The sequence below is a fragment of the Patagioenas fasciata genome, chromosome 4 (genome assembly GCF_037038585.1).
Source record: "Patagioenas fasciata isolate bPatFas1 chromosome 4, bPatFas1.hap1, whole genome shotgun sequence".
NCBI classification, from domain to species: domain Eukaryota; kingdom Metazoa; phylum Chordata; class Aves; order Columbiformes; family Columbidae; genus Patagioenas; species Patagioenas fasciata.
In genome coordinates, this window is record NC_092523.1 from 17643934 (window position 1) to 17660188 (window position 16255).

At 42.1% G+C, this 16255-nt stretch overlaps 1 protein-coding gene across 12 annotated transcripts in view; it reads right to left on the reverse strand.

Moving 5' to 3' along the window:
- Window positions 1-10359, reverse strand: part of LCORL (ligand dependent nuclear receptor corepressor like) — an 82296-nt gene extending 71937 nt beyond the window's left edge. For 8 of the 12 annotated variants that reach the window (XM_065836244.2, XM_065836241.2, XM_065836242.1 and 5 more), the window contains exon 1: window positions 10123-10359. In XM_065836244.2, the coding sequence (XP_065692316.1) occupies window positions 10123-10270 (148 nt within the window). In that variant the 5' untranslated portion in view covers window positions 10271-10359. Of the gene's footprint in view, window positions 1-9252; window positions 9406-10122 lie in introns of those variants that run through there. The other 4 variants (XM_065836246.2, XM_071807342.1, XM_065836243.2 and 1 more) reach the window with 3 other exon arrangements.
- Between the last annotated feature and the right edge of the window lie 5896 nt (window positions 10360-16255).

Below are 16255 nucleotides of genomic sequence, written 5' to 3' on the forward strand. Positions count from 1 at the left end.
TATTAAGTCCTTCCAAATGGCTGCTGATTAGTTCGTGAAAGCCTGCTAACAAGGTAACAGACTTCTTGACCTAGTAAGATTGACAGAGACTGACATTTCCTGAATAAGGTGATATGAAGACGCACACACCCTTTTCCTCAAGCATCAGGAGATAGAATATCTAGCAGCAACGCATATAGAAACAACTAGATGGATAAGAAACTTAAAGGAGACACCACATCCTGGACTGAAAGGTGGAAAGTGTAATTTGCCTTGGTGAGCATGTTTGTGGTGTAATGCAAGTCAATTCTGAAGACAATCCATATAGAAACATAAAAAAATCAGCAGCTGAGATAAAACCATCTGTGGAGATGGATAAAGTTGTCAAAATCACTTTAGTGTCACTGATAATCAACAGAAAAAAAAGGTTGGGAACCAAAGACAAATGGTTTGTTTTAAGGAGAAATCAAAGATAGGAAATGACTACTTATGAATTTTGATGGGTGGACAGATAGGGTGGTCCAGGAAGAATAAGAAAATTGAAGAAGAATGAACCATAATCACAGGCAAGTCCACAGTCATTGCAGGATTCATCTGGCAGCACAGCAAACTTTTAAGACAGAGTTGGGCACAGTTACCACTAGAGCACTTACACAGAGCAGTCTAAGGCAGCAGTAGATCCTAAGTAGATCCTATTTTTCTTCCCCCTCATCAGATGGCTAACACCAGAATGACCTGCATCTGAACTACAGGTCACAAAGCAGTAGACATTTGAAAATCCTCCCCCATACACAGATTAGGAGTCTTAATAGCTACATTTAGGTGAAGTCAAACCTTTACATTTAACTGGGCCTTGCTGTGGCACAGTTTCTGTTCTGCGAGCCAAACTGACAGCTGCCATCACAAGCCGGAGCCCTTTAAAGCAATCTTCTATAATCTACATCATATACTGCAGCAATATTCATTGTTAATCAAAGGTGCCCAGCAGTTTTGCACCAGTAGTATTTAAACCTGACATTATAAAATTGTGTAATGCTCTTAGAATGAAAAATAAAACTTTTAAATAAGACATGCAAAGCTTTGTGACAGTAGTTATGAAAAGCAGCAGCATATTCAACCCTAGATTAATTACACTGCCCTCTGACCTATCAGTGGCTCAACAGAGTAAAAATGCACTAGAGCTACTTTATAAATCAGTGGAATTATGATGGTGAGAACTGTTATGCATGTATAAGGTTTTTAACTAGTCTTTAAATAAGATGATTTGAAGAAGCTGAGAACTGTGAAATGAGGAAAATATTTATAATCTGAAAATTAAGCATTTTTTAAAAACAGTTGGTAGCATTTTAGAATTAAACACATTGAAAACCAAGAAATATTTCCATTGAACAGCTCTTTAAACATAAATAATCAATCCCCAGGTGCCACAAAAGTTAGGATGTCTCATAACTGGAAAGCAGGACCCTACCAAGTTATACAGAAACTGCAAGCTAAGGAATATAATTAAAGAGATCACCAATTTGGCAACAAGCTTTCATTTACCAACAGACTTAAAAAAACCAAACCAAAACAAAAAAAACCTCAACCAACCAAATAAACAAAAAAAAAATCACACCTAGTAACATTTACCCATTCTCACTCCTACCATACAACACATGTTGCTATGGAGATGGAAGCCTGAATGGATGTTGGGAACCAAACATGATTAAAAGCAGCAGCTGAGACTCCAGAAAAATTTTGCAAAGAATAAAACATTTATCTAAAAAGGGGTTAATACAGCTTCTCAAGATACTACACAGGAACTTGGCCTGTGCCAGAAGTGGAAACAAAGACGAACCTGACACATTGGTCTTTAATCTGCAGAGTCCATGTTGCTGACCACACCCCATAAGAAGGAATTCAACCTCTGCCTCTCAATGCATGTCTACAAATTCAGAGTCCCCTACTCTGTAATATATCTTCTACCTCTGTAGAGCCTTCAATAGATGTGCCACCACCAACCATCTTCCCTTCCCTGCTCTCTCTTCCTCCTGGCTTCTTTATGCCTTTAGTGGATGGAAGGATAAAGTGGCAGATTAGCAGTGGGGAAGGGGGGAAAAAAAAAAAAAAAAAAAAAGAAATCACATAACTTTACCTCCTCAAAAAAGATTTTTGTTTGGCCTTTCATTTCATTTTTCTTTTTTTAATGTATGGTAATGAAATTTATAATGCCACCCTATTTTCCAGAAGTTTGATGCTAGACATGTGAATCACACAAATTCAGTTCCATTCCAACATATCTTATCAAAGCTCCCTCCAAGCATATGGAAGAGAGCAAGGTTCAAGAATAACAAACTACAGTGGTCCTAACTGGGACAAAGAATTTTAAGTTAGTGAAGTCTATAAAGCTCCGGTTGACCTCTACACTTTACATAAACACACTGAACTCTAAAGGTTAGAATAACAACCTTGTTTGAAGCCCTGTTCCTTGAGCCATATTCAAGAATAAAGGATCCATTGTAACTGTCTATTCAAAACCCCCATATAATACAGCTGAAAAATCAAAAAGACAAGGGTGGATAAGGAGAAGAGGTACTAATTTTTCCCATTTTAGCTGTAGGCAGTACAAGCCCTGGCTACATGCCAGTAGCTGGAATACAGATCCTCAACAGCATACACTGATCTGATAAATCGATCAGCATGTCACATTCCCATCATTATTTCCCTTACACAACTACCAGTACTTATTACCATAGCCAGACAGTTCAGGAGACTCATCTAATGGAAAACCAACCCAGTGCAACAACAGCAAAAAACATCACAGTAGGCCCTTCAGACTAACTTAAAAGAGAAGGCCAGTTCACTGTTACATCACACAAGTTCCACTACAAAGGGAGAACAAGTGGAAAGATATTATTGTTAGCGATGCTGTATTCTTGCTCTTGTCAACAGTCTTATTGATTAGGATGCTGTTCAGCCAACTTAGTTTCCGGCTCACCTTGAAGCCCCCAAAAACTGTTGCTAAAACAGGCAGTAACTAAAAATCAGAAGTCTTGTTCTCTCCAGTAAAGCTACTTAACATTTGACTCAGGAGAAGCAGGTATGTAGTAAGCCTGATTAGGAAGGTGATCCAAGCTAAATTAGATCTGACCTTTTCTTCCCTATTCTTCCTCTTGGCACATTTCCTCTCTTGTTTTCTAGGTTAGTCTTACACTAGATTAGTTTTACAGTCTAGTTTGTTGAACTGTTTAATAAATGAATGTTCATACCAGTCCACAGAGAGTCCTGAAATAAAAACAATAAAATTGTGTGAAGCATCAACAAAAAAACCTGAAAGTTACCAACCTTAACCATTAGTACACAGTTACTGAATGCCAATTCAAGGGAAGAAGAGAGACCAAGCTGCAGTGATAGTATCTGTGCTCCACGTTTCTGGTTTACACAAATTCCATCTTAAGAAACTCCTAGTGCCTACAACATAGAAAGACTATAAGAATTTAAATTTTTATGTAACTGATAGTGAACTGAGAAAGTAAACTACCATGTAAAGACCTTAAATTATGAAAGTTCAAGCTATGCCCCAAAACACTGACAAGGATTACAGTAGTTCCCAGAACACTTGGAAATTGAACAGCTTCCATACACCAGACATAAGGAGCACCAAAAACATAAATCACAGGTTTTATCGACACTGCCTAAGATATGTACATCTACTTGCATGCTCTGCAACACACTTCTGTTCTGAGTTCAAAGAACTCAAAGCATTGCTTGCATCCCACACAGTCCATAGATTAGTCTGTGTAGCAGGCATAGTTCTGTCTTTCATAAAATTATGCTCCGTACTTGCTTACTATTGCAGGTTCACAAGAGATCAGTGAACTAGCACTGCATCTACTGCTAGATACACAGAACTTCCTCCCTCTGGCTGCTAAACTAAGCCTCTGGGTGCCATTAGTCTAACTTCTCTTGTACTGTTTTCCCAAGCAAAGAGGTCTTTCAAGAGCCAAACATAAGATATCCCTTCAAAAACACATCGTGCCAGCAGTAGGCAATTACTTCTTTCTGAGAGAAAAGGTGATGAGTTGAAACGGATTGTGAGAGGACATGGAAAAGCAGCTACTTTAACACTACATATCTGAAACAAGTATAGTCCAACATAAGCAAAACAAACCCCATGTGTTTTCTCTTATTTCACCCTAAAGACAGTTAATGCAATACATACACCACAGCAATTTCCAATGACATACATCACACATTGATAATTTTTTTCCTTTTTTGTTAACCTGCTTAGCTCAGAGGAAACCAGGATGATACATGTAAGGCTGTGTTCTATTCCTGGCAGCTGATAGTGCCATAGGCAGCTAAACCAATCCAGTGGCTTATTTCTGCAATTACCCATTCTGCATCTGTTGCACAGTCCCACCCCGTCCTTGTGCTTGCACCAGCATCCATCAGATTTTTCTTTTTTCGCAAGCTCCTAACTCCTCTCAACAGAGAGCTGACCAGTTACTGAGTTAAAGGACATCAGTCAGGGGTCTGATGAGTGCTGATGCAAGCACACAAGCAGCAGGAACACACAGTCAGGATTGCAATTTCTCCATTCTGATAATAGTTCTGTTAGACTTGATGGTGCAAGATGGCACTTCACTGCATTCTTAGATTATGGTTTCATAATAAATATTCAAAGCTAATGCTGACTGGAATATCTGCCTCTGTAATACTAATTTGAGCTATTCCCTTACATGATACCATCTCCCTTTATCGCATCAAAAATTGCCTGTGAACCTGTGCTGTGATTCCAAACTAGACTTTATTCCTGTTCTTCTTCCAATATTTGCAATAACACTGAGATTACTTCCCTGATCTGTTTTACACTGGAATCACACCAAGACTTTCACACCACAGCTCAAAGCATGACAGAGCCACAGGAACACCTTACACCAGTATTACAGCCTATCATATTGGATGATCACACCACAGCAAGCTTGTTTGCTGTTTAAAGAAGCTGAAGTGCCAAGAAAGCAAAAGAGTTCAAAGCGGGTATCATTTTGAAATTATTTTTGCATACAGTCTGTTAGTGGCTTGACAGGTTATAGAGCATCAAGCCATCAAAACAATCACTAGCAGATAGACAAGAACATGATTGATGTATAGGAAAATAACTAACTCTGAAACTATTACTATGGTAGCTATAGAAAATCACCTACACTACAGCAGCATTACAAAAATGTGACACTAACCTGATGCAACATACTTGCAGTCACAATGAGAAACTGAGAATACTTCTGAGAATTATGGGAATAAAGACACAAAGTAGTTAATGCAGGAATACTGCAAGTGTGGGGATAATACCGAATGCAGTAGCTACAAATCTTCAGTTTGTGAGGGGAATTCCTCTTCCTGGAAAGTGCACTTGAGAGACAGCTTGTTCAAAAATGATAAGCGGGAACAGAAGTTCAAATATTTAAAAAAAATTTTGAAAGTATATATATACCCATCAAAACAGAATTAGACGTGCCAGTGTATCCTAGTTTAGAGGGAAAAAAAGAAGTCTGAAAAAATATAACACCAGTAAAAGAGTATTTGTATGTTAGATTTCACAAGCATACAAAAACGGATTTTCACTTTTATCAAATTTCAGTTTTCATAAGAAAGCAATACCAAGGCTATTTCCTGTCAAATGTGTGTCCTTGAGCTGCAGCAGAGGAACAGTCAAACTTTCACCCTTCTCCTGCCCCCAAATAGCAATGTATTACTTTTTCTGTTTAAGTAATTGAGATAGTATTTTACACTTGCATTTTCACAATGAAAGACTATTCAGAGGCTTTTATATTTTCAAAATACAACACAAAACCCTAGCAAGAACATTTCAAGTTCCATGACTGGCATTACCTGGCACTTTCCATTAAAAAGCTTCAAGTTACTGCTGCAGACTTCACTCACAGGATACAGTGACAACAGTAAAAAGCACCATCTTATGCTGAAGCTTCTTCTTGCACCCCAGTAATTGCTAGGTTTCTCCTCTGTGCCTATTGATGAAAGTCCTGGGGACTCAATGTACTTGCCAACAACTCTACCCATGAAGTTCAAATGAAACCGGTCAGGGGAATCAATGACTATTTCAAAACACTGCATAAATCCTGTTTCTTAAGGCTGACCACAGTACGGAGCTAGACTTTTGTAGCTCCATACTACCAAATCCTCTCAATCCAATGGAATGCATTTAGCCGATCCACATTACAAAGTTTTTATCGAAAAACGCCAAAGAGCAATTTTTAATCATTGTGATATTCACCTCTAGAAAATATCTTGCAATTTAAACCACCACAGAAGTCAGTTGCTGGCTAAATTAGGTACTTCAATTTTGAGCTTTCTGACACCTTTCCATAAACACAGAATTTAGAGTTAGGGTATTTTGTTTGTTAATTATGTCACAAAGGTGCACCTAGGACAAACATACCAGTGAGTGCTGCTGTAAACAGTGCTTGCTAGAATTCTACAATCATTTTGGTTGGAAGAGACCCTCAAGATCATCAAGTCTAACCATAACCTAACACTGCTACTAAACCATGTCCCTAAGAACCTTATCTAGGAGTCTTTTAAACACCTCCAGGGACAGTGACTCAACCACTTCACTGGGCAGCTGGTATTACCCCATATTCTGCATGCTGTAAGAACAATGACAGAACCAAGATCTTCAGGTGTCTTCTAAAAGCATGTAGTTTTGAACAACGATCAAATTATGTAAGAGTTCGGTACATCTGTAAGCACAAGGCTAGGCATCTTAGGAATGTCTGTGCTCAACATAAGGCACACAAAGATCACCATCTGAACAGCCATTTTGTACTAAACACCCATTTAGAATTTCTGTGAATATATTCCGGTCATTTATGGTGTGAAGTCTTTTGTATGTTCAAATATGTCTAGATACCAAATAAGAGCATTCTCAGTATTGTCAGTGAAGTTTTATCACTGTCTTCCTTCTCAAATTCTTTAAATGCTTGAACATTTTGACCTGAGACTTTAAATCATATTCCACCTAAGCTTTTAATTCTAAAGCCCATGCAAATATTCAAGTTTGCAACCAGGTTTTGACCAACAAACAATTGGACCATAAAGCCCTTCAAGCAGAGGTCCCCAGACATCACAGACCCTCAAACAAACAGTACACAGCCAGCAACTGAGTATTATTTCTGTCTCACTGTTGCAGATGTGAACAACCTGCTATGAGCCTCAAGCTGAGCTGTTGCTGTCTTTGAGGTATTATCTCTGGCTGAGTTTACCATCCCCATAATTTGAGTAGATGAGGAATTCTTTACAGATAAAGAATTTTAAAGTGCTCAAGTGATGATACTACAGAAATAGAAATACCAAATCTCATACCAATATGGTAAGTGATAGAATACATCAAAATAAAGTTGTTCACCCAAAGGGTTTAGCAGAAACAAAATGACATGTTCAAGGAGCCTGTAGTTTCTTGCTCCGCTCTCTGAACATAACGTTTGACAAATGATAGTCCACAGAACCATATCACTGTTCAATTTTTTTTTTTTTTTAATTTAAAAAATGCTGAGAGTAGAATTATTTGATTTTTCTATTGGTGGTGGGTTTTTGTTTGTTTTAGGATTGGTAGTAGGCTAGTTTGAGATTTGGGAGCTACTACTTTACCACATCATCTTCCTGACTTTGCCCCAAATACATGATTCTTGAGACAGGTGGAGAAAGAAGAAGTAAGTTATGCCAAATCCATCATATTTACCACTCATTCCTCCACCATGTTGCTGTTTCAGCCATCAACTGGACAATTTTTCTGACCTTCCAGTTAATATTAGTTCTATCAGACCCTTCAACTCCTTAGTAATACTTAGCTGAGTGAGAACAAGTAACTATTTTTTAAGTTAATTTGAGTTAACATAAGAGGTTATTTTACAGAAGTTAATGTTACAGAATTTCAAAAGAGTAAAGAAAAAAAAAACAAACAACCCAAACCTGTTAAGTGTACTCTACCTCCATTATCCTGACTACTCACTTTCTTGCCACTTTGTTTACACTTTCTCTCAGATAAGGGTTCTCAACAGGCATGCCAAGTAACAGTTCTTAACAGAGATAGCTCTTGACTAACTATTAAACCATAACCAATGTCCCCCTTCCTTAGTAGTTGTTTTCAGAGTTCCTTTCTACTAACCAAATATTGCATCATTAATATACAAAGAAATCATATCCTAATGAACTTTTATTTCAAGGAAAAGAAAACTGAGCATGAAGCAAAATCACAGTGCAATCAGTGTAAAATTAAGTAGTTATGTTATGGTTTCACACTGCAGTTCTCAGTGACAGAGCAACCTAAAAACTACTTTGAAGAAGTTCCCTAAGCACAACAGATCCATCCAGCAGTGGACCCAACATATAGTGAAATTTTGTCTTGCAGAGCATTCATTATATTTTTTTGCAGACCTTGGTCATGCTGTGCAACTGTGTTCCAGGAATATGTCTGACAGCATACTATTACAGCCTGTAAGTCCCTTCAGTCATTAATTGCCAAACAGATTTTCAAGAGTTTAGCTTATATTTAAACTGGAAATGCCATTAAATAACAGGAGTGGCCACTTACATATGGAAAGAGATATCAGTCCATCAGATCTAACAGTTTATTACAGCACCTATGCCAATGAACAAGCTCTCCCTATATCTTTTAGTTAAACTGCATTCCTTCCACAAGAAGTATTATATAAAAGTATTGGTGTCTGGAAATACATGAACATTCTTTTCCTAAACAATATCATAACTTGAAGGACTAAAAAGTCAATGCAAGCACACACAGGAATCATCATCTATACAGAGGTGTCAGAACAAGTGTTAAAAAGTCTTACTGGAGCAACACAGCAAGAACGAGATGCAAGTGTACACAAAGAAGCTATAAGGCTACTGCAAATATGTAAATACCCTGCAAATCCAGACAAAGCTAATCGCCTGTAATTATAGGTGCACCCACTTGTTAGATATTTACTTCTTACTTCGATCTCACCTCACGCACAGGCAGAAACACTGAATGAATTGCTTCTTACCCTCCCAGTTACACCTAGATATGCTTTCAGCGATCAGGGAGGATCAGTACTGACACTAGCATGCTACTTGAAGATCAAGGATATTATCCATTTCCCCAAGAAGGAAAACGAAACGACACAAATAAGCAGTTCCTGGCATCGAAGCGTTCACCCTCCCAAACAACAACAACAACAAAACAACAAACAAACAAAAAACTACAACCACACAACACAACCAAAGCCCCCATACCGAAGCGCTCCCCGCCTTGAGCCCGTGGCGCGGCGGCGGCACACGTAACCCGTGCCAGCAGCGGAGCGGGCAGCCCGCCCGCAGGACGAGGACAGCCCGGCGGGCAGTTACCCGGTGCAAGTACCGCCCGGGCAGAGCGCCCCCCCGGGCCCGGGCCCGTTCTCCCCGCGCGGGAACGTCAGCGGGGCCCGCGCTCCCCCGCCCCGGCACGCGGGGAAGTCACGTGAGCCGAGGGGGAACCTCACGGCACGCGAGCCACCGGGGCAGCCCCGGGGGCGGAGGGGGAGCGCGAGGGGAGAACCGCCGTCGCCATGACAACTTCCAGGGGGGAGGGAAAACTTCAAATCCCAACCGTCAGTGCAGAAGCGGCTCCCTCTTAAAGGCGCACGCACGCACACACACACACAGGCGGGCTCTCTCCCCTCCTCCGCCCCCCAGGCACTGGCGATGGAGGAGAGGAGGGGGGCAGCCACCGGCACTCACCGCGCGAACGGCGAGAAGCGGAGACAAAAGGACCCGAGCCGAGAAAGGGTCTCGGTCAGCGGCGAAGACAGGGACCGAGTGGCCCCAACCGAAGCCGTAACACCCACCCTGCGCTGCCTGAGGGCGGCTTAGGACCTTCGTTTTCCCCCACAGACCCCGTCTCCGCTTCCGCGCTCCACGAAAGCCGCTAGAGCCGCTCCTCCATCCCCGGTCCCCCACTCCACCCACCCCAGAGACCCGGGCGCTGGGCGCCTCGCCCGCTTCCCGCACGGAGACCCCGGTCCCCGACTCGCCACAACGTTCTCCTCAGGGACCCCGCTGCCCCCTCCCCCGCCCTTCGGTTTCCCCCGCCACGGCCGGACACCCCGTCGTTTCCCCCTCTCTTACCCACACAGTGCATGAGCCGGTGCCGCCAGGAGTCGAGTTCTCGGCGGACTCCCCTGCGCTCCGCCGTGCAGCGGGGGCTCCGGCACTGAGAGGCGGCGGCAGGAGGAGCAGGAGCCGCGGCGGCCATTCTGTCTGTTCCCTTTTCCATCTGCCTCTGACCTCACGCCCGCTCATTTACATACGAGCGCGCGCGCCACCCAGCAGAGCCGCGCGCTCCCCCGGCTCCTCTCCCTCCGCTCATAGCCCCCCCACCCCCCGAGCGCGTGCCCGCGCCTCCCCCCTCCCCGCTCAGCATCCGGGGCGGGGAGCGCGCGCCGCCTGGCGGGGTGATTGACACGTGTCCCAGCTCCCCGGCCCGCGCGGGCCCCGCCGGGCTCCGGCCTCACCCCGCAGGCAGCGGGCGGGTCGGGGACCGGCCCGGAAAGGGACGCCCCCCCCGCCCCGCACCACCGCCCTGTTTCCCATCGCTGTCCCCTCGGCCTACAAATCCCGCAGGGCAGCGCGCCACCTGCTCCAGCCCTGCCAGGGCAGGCGGTGGCAATGCGCGCCGGGAGTTGTAGTTCTTTGGGGGACAGGAATAGGACCCAGCCCCGACGCTTTCCCCACCAGCAAGGCACCCCGGACGGTCCTTCCAGCGGCTCCATGCTGCCCGAGCGCCAGTCCCGCAGAGCGACCGCCGCCCCACACCTCCCAGCACCGCAGCTCGGTGCAGGGCAGCTCCGGGTTAAGAAGATTTCACACCGGCACAGGTCTCACCTTCGTCCCACGGTCTACCCGGGATGCTGCTTGGAGCAGGGCTCGCTCATAGCCCACTTCCCCGCAGCCTCTTCCACCTCCTCACCCACACCTCACCCCCGGGGCTCCTGGAAGCCCATGCCTCCGTCCATCCCTCGTTCTGACACCGGCACGGAGACGGCTGTCACACGAGGGAAGGCACAAGGCTATGCCTTCCTAATTAGCTTGTCAAATTAACTCCACAGGGAGACTTCCAAAGTTCTCTACATTACTGCTCAGTTCACCGAACTGTTTTCAATGGCTGTGCCTTTATTCTGCTCTTTCTAAGGGTCTTGATCAGGTAGAGTGGGACAGGGAGGAGAGCTGGGGACCAGTGGCACACAAAACACAGCATTATCTCCCACCCCACTTTGGAAAAGCCTAACATGGAAACTAGAAGCAAGCCAGTTTAGTTCAGTATCCAGGAGCACGCCTGAGAAAGCTCCCTATCAACCTACAAATGCCTTCAGAACTAGAGGCAGATTAAAATAACTGCAAAAAAGTTAACACACAAATGTCAGATTGAATTACTTCACAGAAAGCGTTGTCAAGCACTGTAACAGGCTGCCCAGGGAAGTGGTGGAGTCTCCATCCCTGGGGGTGTTTCAAAGACATATAGATGAGGTTCTTAGGGACATGGTTTAGTGGCAGCATTAGGTTAATGGTTGGACTCAATGATCTTGAGGGTCTCTTCCAACCAAAATGACTCTATGATTGCTTAGAGCGTTTGATGACCACTTGGACAGTCAGTTTTGCTGCTCTGCTGTACCTCCAGATTCCAGCAGCAGACACACGTCTTTAGCACCAGTCTTACATGACAATTGCTACCTGTGTCTTGCAAAAGAACAATTAGCAGTCTTGAATTCTCCAGAAAGAAAAACAAGATCTCTCTGTTTTCTCAGATGCTGGTGCATCTTTGAGTGTCTCCTCCTCCCCCACGCTCCCTTTTTCAGAACAGTCTTTGTATGCAGCATTCGTTCAGCAAGAAATGGCATTTTCTGTGCCTATTTGCAGGTTGTGATAGAAAGCAGGATTTAATAAGGCTATAGAAAAGATAGCCTTGCTTCTACCCTCCCTCGCCCATAAGGGTTGAAGGAGCAATGCTGAAAAGAATCATGCCTTCCCTATCTGTACACAACTTTTTGCGTCTGGTAGAGAATGAGCAGTTAACAACAGCGATACTGCAAAGCTGCAGAGGGGCTTCAACTTTGAACAAAGAACGAGAAGCACTTCCCCACTCATTTGGGCCTCTACATAACTGTGTAGATAGTCAGTGCAACCAGGAGCAGGGATATTTGGGAATGGAGCCCTTATCTTTTGCTGGAGTGTTTCAGGAGAATGGCAAAACTGGAAGTGCTAGCAAAAAGGCAGCCTATTGCTTCCTCCAGCTCTTTATCATGGCAGCCAGCAAAAAATAGCTGCTTGCCAGTCTCCTGGCTTCCTCCTATACCTCAAATCTGTCACAAGTACCTTGGCTATCTTATTCGTACTGGACTTCCAAACAGCAACAAAAAACAGCTTTACCTCAGAGAAACGGCAGAAAAGAAGGCAGCTCTGGGAAGGCATTGTCAAAACCCACGTAAACTAAAATGTAACCTTAACATCAATTTCAAACTAATAATATTCTCCAGTAATATTTTTTCCCTTAAGATGGGTTTAAAGAAAAAAAAAAAAATCTGTTGTGCATTTGCTTCTCCTGCAATCCTTCCATGGTGGATATTTTCTTCTCTACTTCTTAAAGACGATTTTTTTTTTTTTTTTTTTTTTTGTGGGTGAAGGACATATTCAGGGATGGCTGATAGAGCACAGCCCTGAAGATCAGTTCTATTTTCAGTGAAATGAAGAAAAATTTGGTAACAGATGGCAGGTCATGTCTTTTTTAATAAAGAAATTTCATGAAAGTAAACTTTGTCACTTCTGTAAAACAGCTAATTGAGCTTAACAAATTCACCACACAGGAATTTTAAACACTATTCATTTAACTGAATCCCTGAGGTTATCTGACATGAGTAGAGAAAAAACTACACCAGTCCCAAATTTTGTTCATTTAGCACACTTCTTGTCATTTTAAGGTTCCTTCTGTTTGAAAGACTTCTCTAGGTATGAAAAAAAAAAAAAAAAAAAAAAAAAAGAAATAACCCTGGCTAACAAAGCTGGTGGGCAGATTTCAGGGAACAGGAGGAGGAAAGGGGAAGGAAAGAATTTCAAACTGAATTTTTATAGTTGCCTAGATTTTGAACACCTACACCTTCTGAAAATACTGCCTAGACAACGGATATGCTATAGAGACCGGGTTTTGAACCACTCACTCCCTCTGAGATTTTTTTATTCTTCCAAATGTAAAACTGAACCTACTAACCCAAGGATCCTACTTCATCAAACCATCAGTGGTGTTATTTTTACATTAGCTGTACTGGTTTTTCTTCTCTATGAAAATGACTTTCCAGCCATGGAGTCACTTATGTGGATTTCAACTCAATTTTATAGAAGCAATTCCACTTTCTTGAATAAGGGTTGGATCAAAACTCCAAGGATGATGGAGGGCAGAAGCTGGAGCAGTGAGGGATAATTTTGATTTAGTTAATTTTAGCTGCCTATTCTAGCTAATTTTATGGGATCAGAGAGTCAGTTACTTAGAAATGGCTCTGAAGCCAAAGTCCAGTACAATTTTGTTTGAAGCTACAGGAATTATTACTCCTGTTCTTTCTGTGTGTTTCATGTCATATTAATTTGGGGGGTAAAGAGAAACTAAAAATCACAGATGTTTATGATTTCATACCACAACCTCATCAAAATCTGAATTAATTTATTTTAACACACATTGGGTAGATTTAACTACCTTATTGAAACATTGCAGAATTGTTCATCACCAAAAACTCTTTATAATTAATCCCCAAAGGTGAAATTCACTCCTGAACAGACAGCTTTGCATGGCTCTTTGTCACATAAGCATTGCTTTGCAGAAACTGGGGGGAAGGATGAAGCGGAATTAAAACAGTGTAACTAAAACAGTCAAAACCCTGTAGAAAACCTTTTGCAGGTGCTATCTTGAAGTGAATACATACTGATGTGGTGAGCTCCCCTTCTCACGTGAATACAATTCATAAACCTGGAAACCGTTGGTGTTCTGGGTAAAACAGAGTTAAATGATTAATTGTGTGATAGCTTTATGAACAAATATTGCAGAGACTCATTCATACTTGAAAGACATACCACAGCAGAAAATAGAAAGGTAAAAAAATAACACCAGAGGAGATGTCACCATAAACACTAACATGATCATTTAGAGGGAGGATCAAGTGAAACTGAATAAGGGTTATCTGGTAATCAGTGTGAATATTAGATTGGCAATACATGACTACTTAAACATATTTGCAAAATCAATTTTCTAGCAATTTAGAATATTATAAAGAATTCAGAGATGCTCATAAGATATACCATTTTCTTTTGCAGTGTCAGATGTAGGAAAAGTGTCATTTTTAAGCAAAAAAATTACACAGGCATTTAAAAAAAATAAATTTCTTTCTTTTACTGGTCACTGAGGACTTAATCTTCAAAAATGCTAAGGGACTTAGCACATAGCTTCCATAGAAGAAGCTCTGAGAAGCAAACCCTCCAGTTCTATTCAGCAATCTGCCTAAGTTTTTATTCATGCTTTGAAAGCAGAATCCCTGTGGTCACTCCTAAAGGCACATTCATACAAAATATTTAAGTTGCTCTAGAGCTGCCTACATAAAACAGAGTTAGAATTCAGGAGCTGGAAAAGTGCACCTCTTCAAAAGGAACAGGAATTTTCAGGCCCAGTCTCATCCTTAGCTTCAGGCTGTGATGAGTGGACGGCCAGCACAGATGGCGGTTTTGTGAGACTCTGGCAAGATGCAGAAGAACAATGTCATCAGCTGGAATACCAGAAATTTCAGAGCTTTAAACTTACACACGTTGTGACTGAATAAACTGGCAACCTCCAAAAGAGAGGTAAGCACAGACAGCTAGGGATAGGTAATTATTTTGCCACTGCAGCTGGATTTGTATGGTTTGAGGCATTACTGCTCCACCTCCTATTTCACCTACTTCCAGCAGATACCTCCACTATTCCAAGTTTGACATACAGCCTACACTTTTTCCTCCAGTGGCGCAGCAAGGTAAGCTCCAGCAGAGAAGCTAGGCCAGCAGCTGTAATGCAGTATGGCAAGAATGCAGTGAGAGAGGGGCCATGCCATTATCTACCACTTCCCTGCCTGTGGTGGCAAACAGCACAGCCCGGGTGAAAAGATTATGCGTAATCTAATAGTTTAGACTTCAAATTTTCATAATAACTTCAATCAGTGTGAAGTTACGTGAAAATACCTTTAAAAAACAGAATTGTTTTTAAAACGGCTAAAATTGTTCACAGTTAGTTGGCAGATGTCTGGGTTAGGGGCTCTGTGAGCCTTGAAACTTAGATCCAAAATATTTTGTTGCGCTGTTGTCAGTTCTATCATGGAAAATGAAAGCTCAAACTCAAATAAGAACAATTAGAGAAGCTTCCATTTCACACACAGGTGAAAAAATGATCTTTTTAACAGGACAGAAAAGTCAGGGTTTTGGATCACCAGGAAGAAGTAAGATCTGCAAGCATTCCAGGCTCCTGAGTTTTAGACCTTTTATCTCCCTGTGCTTCTATAAAATTCAAACTAGTTTACAAATGGTGATGTGTGCAGAGGCTACAATTCAATACCGAATATCTTACAGATGAAGAAAGAAATGGCACTTTTTTACATCTGAAATCTTGGGGTATAATGTTTGGTGTGTATTTTACCAATATATACAAGGAAAAGTACAGCTGTATCTTAATTATAGGGTTTGCTTTTGTGGTTCTCATCAGTGTTAGCTGACAGCACTGTCTTTCAACATACGTGCATGACTGCATCTATGCACAGATTAACAGAAATTCACCTTGGCTATCTTTCTAAGTCCACAGTAACAATTTTTTAGCCCAAACCTGCTTCTTGAATCTTTACCTAGAGAAAAGTACCAGGAAATTCATGAAGTGAAGAAGCTTTCCACCCTCTAATAGAAAGGCAACACTAAGCCGGTCAAGTCAGTGGTATATTTGTGCCCCTGTTATTGACCTAATTCTAAGTACACAAAACATGATTATTGCAGGCAGATGACCATTTTCCAGAGACATCTTTATCCCTTGTATAGGAAGGCAAAAAATGGGAAAATGTTTCTTATATGTTCTAGCAGTAGTGCTCTTAAAGCTGTGAGGATCTAAATGGGTAAAACAAAGTTTGTGTCTGAGCGGATGTTTTCTTATCAGGCCGTCTAATTAACTTAGTGAAAAGCAACCAGGCTTTCAAGAACACAGATATTCTTC